The sequence below is a fragment of the Onychostruthus taczanowskii genome, unplaced genomic scaffold (assembly GCF_017590055.1).
Source record: "Onychostruthus taczanowskii isolate IOZ18803 unplaced genomic scaffold, ASM1759005v1 scaffold604, whole genome shotgun sequence".
NCBI lineage: Eukaryota > Metazoa > Chordata > Aves > Passeriformes > Passeridae > Onychostruthus > Onychostruthus taczanowskii.
In genome coordinates this window covers 2,350-4,716 of record NW_024503725.1, presented here as the reverse complement: position 1 = coordinate 4,716, position 2,367 = coordinate 2,350, and the positions used below count along the sequence as shown (strand labels likewise).

At 61.6% G+C, this 2,367-nt stretch overlaps 1 protein-coding gene across 1 annotated transcript in view; it reads right to left on the bottom strand.

The window, feature by feature from the left end:
* LOC121343859 (ryanodine receptor 1-like) overlaps positions 1 to 1,917 on the bottom strand; it is a gene marked incomplete at its 5' end in the record, with an annotated part of 7,007 nt that extends 5,090 nt beyond the window's left edge. The window contains 3 exons of the mRNA XM_041419372.1: positions 1,497 to 1,578; positions 1,681 to 1,785; positions 1,885 to 1,917. Of these exons, the coding sequence (XP_041275306.1) occupies positions 1,497 to 1,578; positions 1,681 to 1,785; positions 1,885 to 1,917 (220 nt within the window). The remainder of the gene's footprint in view (positions 1 to 1,496; positions 1,579 to 1,680; positions 1,786 to 1,884) is intronic.
* Between the last annotated feature and the right edge of the window lie 450 nt (positions 1,918 to 2,367).

The following is a 2,367-nucleotide window of genomic DNA, read 5'->3' as shown; positions in this document are numbered from 1 at the left end:
TGGGATCAGGGGACACCTTGGGTGGTCAAGGGACACTGGGTGGTCAATGGACACCTGGGTGTCAAGGGACATCTTGGGATCAGGGGACACCTTGGGTGGTCAGGGGACACCTGCATGGTCAAGGGACAACTTGGGTGGTCAAGGGACACTGGGTGGTCAGTGGACACCTTGGGTGGTCAAGGGACATCCTGGGATCACGGGACACCTTGGGTGGTCAAGGGACACCTGGGTGGTCAAGGGACACCTGGGTGTCAAGGGACATCCTGGGATCAGGGGACACCTTGGGTGGTCAGGGGACACCTGGGTGTCAAGGGACATCCTGGGATCAGGGACACCTTGGGTGGTCAGGGGACACCTGCATGGTCAAGGGACAACTTGGGTGGTAAAGGGACACCTGGGTGGTCAAGGGACACTGGGTGGTCAGTGGACACCTGGGTGGTCAAGGGGACACTTTGGGTGGTCAAGGGACACCTGGGTGGTCAAGGGACATCCTGGGATCAGGGGACACCTTGGGTGGTCAGGGGACACCTTGGGTGGTCAGGGGACACCTGCATGGTCAAGGGACAACTTGGGTGGTAAAGGGACACCTGGGTGGTCAAGGGACACTGGGTGGTCAGTGGACACCTGGGTGGTCAAGGGGACACTTTGGGGGGTCAAGGGACATCCTGGGATCAGGGCACACCTGGGTGGTCAATGGACACCTGGGTGGTCATTGGACACCTTGGGTGGTCAAGGGACATTTTGGGATCAGGGGACACCTTGGGTGGTCAGGGGACACCTGCATGGTCAAGGGACAACTTGGGTGGTCAAGGGACATCCTGGAATCACGGGACACCTTGGGTGGTCAATGGACACCTTGGGTGGTCAAGGGACATTTTGGGATCAGGGGACACCTTGGGTGGTCAGGGGACACCTGCATGGTCAAGGGACAACTTGGGTGGTCAAGGGACATCCTGGAATCACGGGACACCTTGGGTGGTCAATGGACACCTTGGGTGGTCAAGGGACATTTTGGGATCAGGGGACACCTTGGGTGGTCAGGGGACACCTGCATGGTCAAGGGACAACTTGGGTGGTCAAGGGACATCCTGGAATCACGGGACACCTTGGGTGGTCAATGGACACCTTGGGTGGTCAAGGGACATTTTGGGATCAGGGGACACCTTGGGTGGTCAAGGGGACACTTTGGGTGGTCAAGGGACAACTTGGGTGTCAAGGGACATTTTGGGATCAGGGGACACCTTGGGTGGTCAGGGGACACCTGCATGGTCAAGGGACAACTTGGGTGGTCAAGGGACACTGGGTGGTCAGTGGACACCTTGGGTGGTCAAGGGACATTTTGGGATCAGGGGACACCTTGGGTGGTCAAGGGACACCTTGGGTGGTCAAGGGGACACCTTGGGTGGTCAAGGGACATTTTGGGATCAGGGGACACCTTGGGTGGTCAAGGGACGCCCTGGGGAACCTGGGGACACCCCAGGTGACTCCCCAGGTACCTTCGAGCAGGGACAGCAGCATCACCACCATGTCCTTCTGCAGGTCCAGCAGCTCCTTCAGCAGCCCTAGCTGGGACGAGTCCTGCACGCCAGAGCTCCCAGTTACCTCCCAGTAACTCCCAGTACATCCCAGTGCCCAACCAGTGCCCAACCAGTGCCCACCCAGTGCCCACCCAGTGCCCACCTGGGCCAGCTTCTTCATCATGTGTGCGAAGACGTGCAGGAAGCCGACGACGGCGTCCCAGAGGCGGCTGTGGGCCAGGCTCTGCTGGTTCCCAGTACAGGGGCCCTGGGGGACAGCGGGACACTGGGAGGGACCCCCGCGAGCCCCCGGGCCACTGGGAGCACTGGGGGGGTTGGGGGCTCCAGGTGTCTTGAGGGGTCCCACCTGGATGTACTCGGGGAGGCTGTTGAGCACCTGCTAGGGACACCAGAGAGTGGCACAGGGACATGCTGAGGTGGCACAGGGACACCAGAGAGTGGCACAGAGACATGCTGAGGTGGCACGGGGACACCAGAGAGTGGCACAGGGACATGCTGAGGTGGCACAGGGACACCACAGGGACACCACAGAGTGGCACAGGGACAAGCAGGGTGGCACGGGGACATGCTGGGGTGGCACGGGGACAAGCAGGGTGACAGAGGGGACATTGGGACGGTGGGGGGTTAGCAGGGAGGGGACACGCAGGGGACAAGCAGGGACACGGTGACAGGCCACCCCCCCCCCAGCCCCACGGAGCCTTTGGGGACCCCAACCCTGCCCCCACTACGGCCCCTGAGAGCACCTGGAGACCCCCAGCCCTACAGCCCCCCTAAACAATCCCCTATAGCCCCCCAGCCCCAAATCCCCTATAGCCCCCAGCCCTTCAGC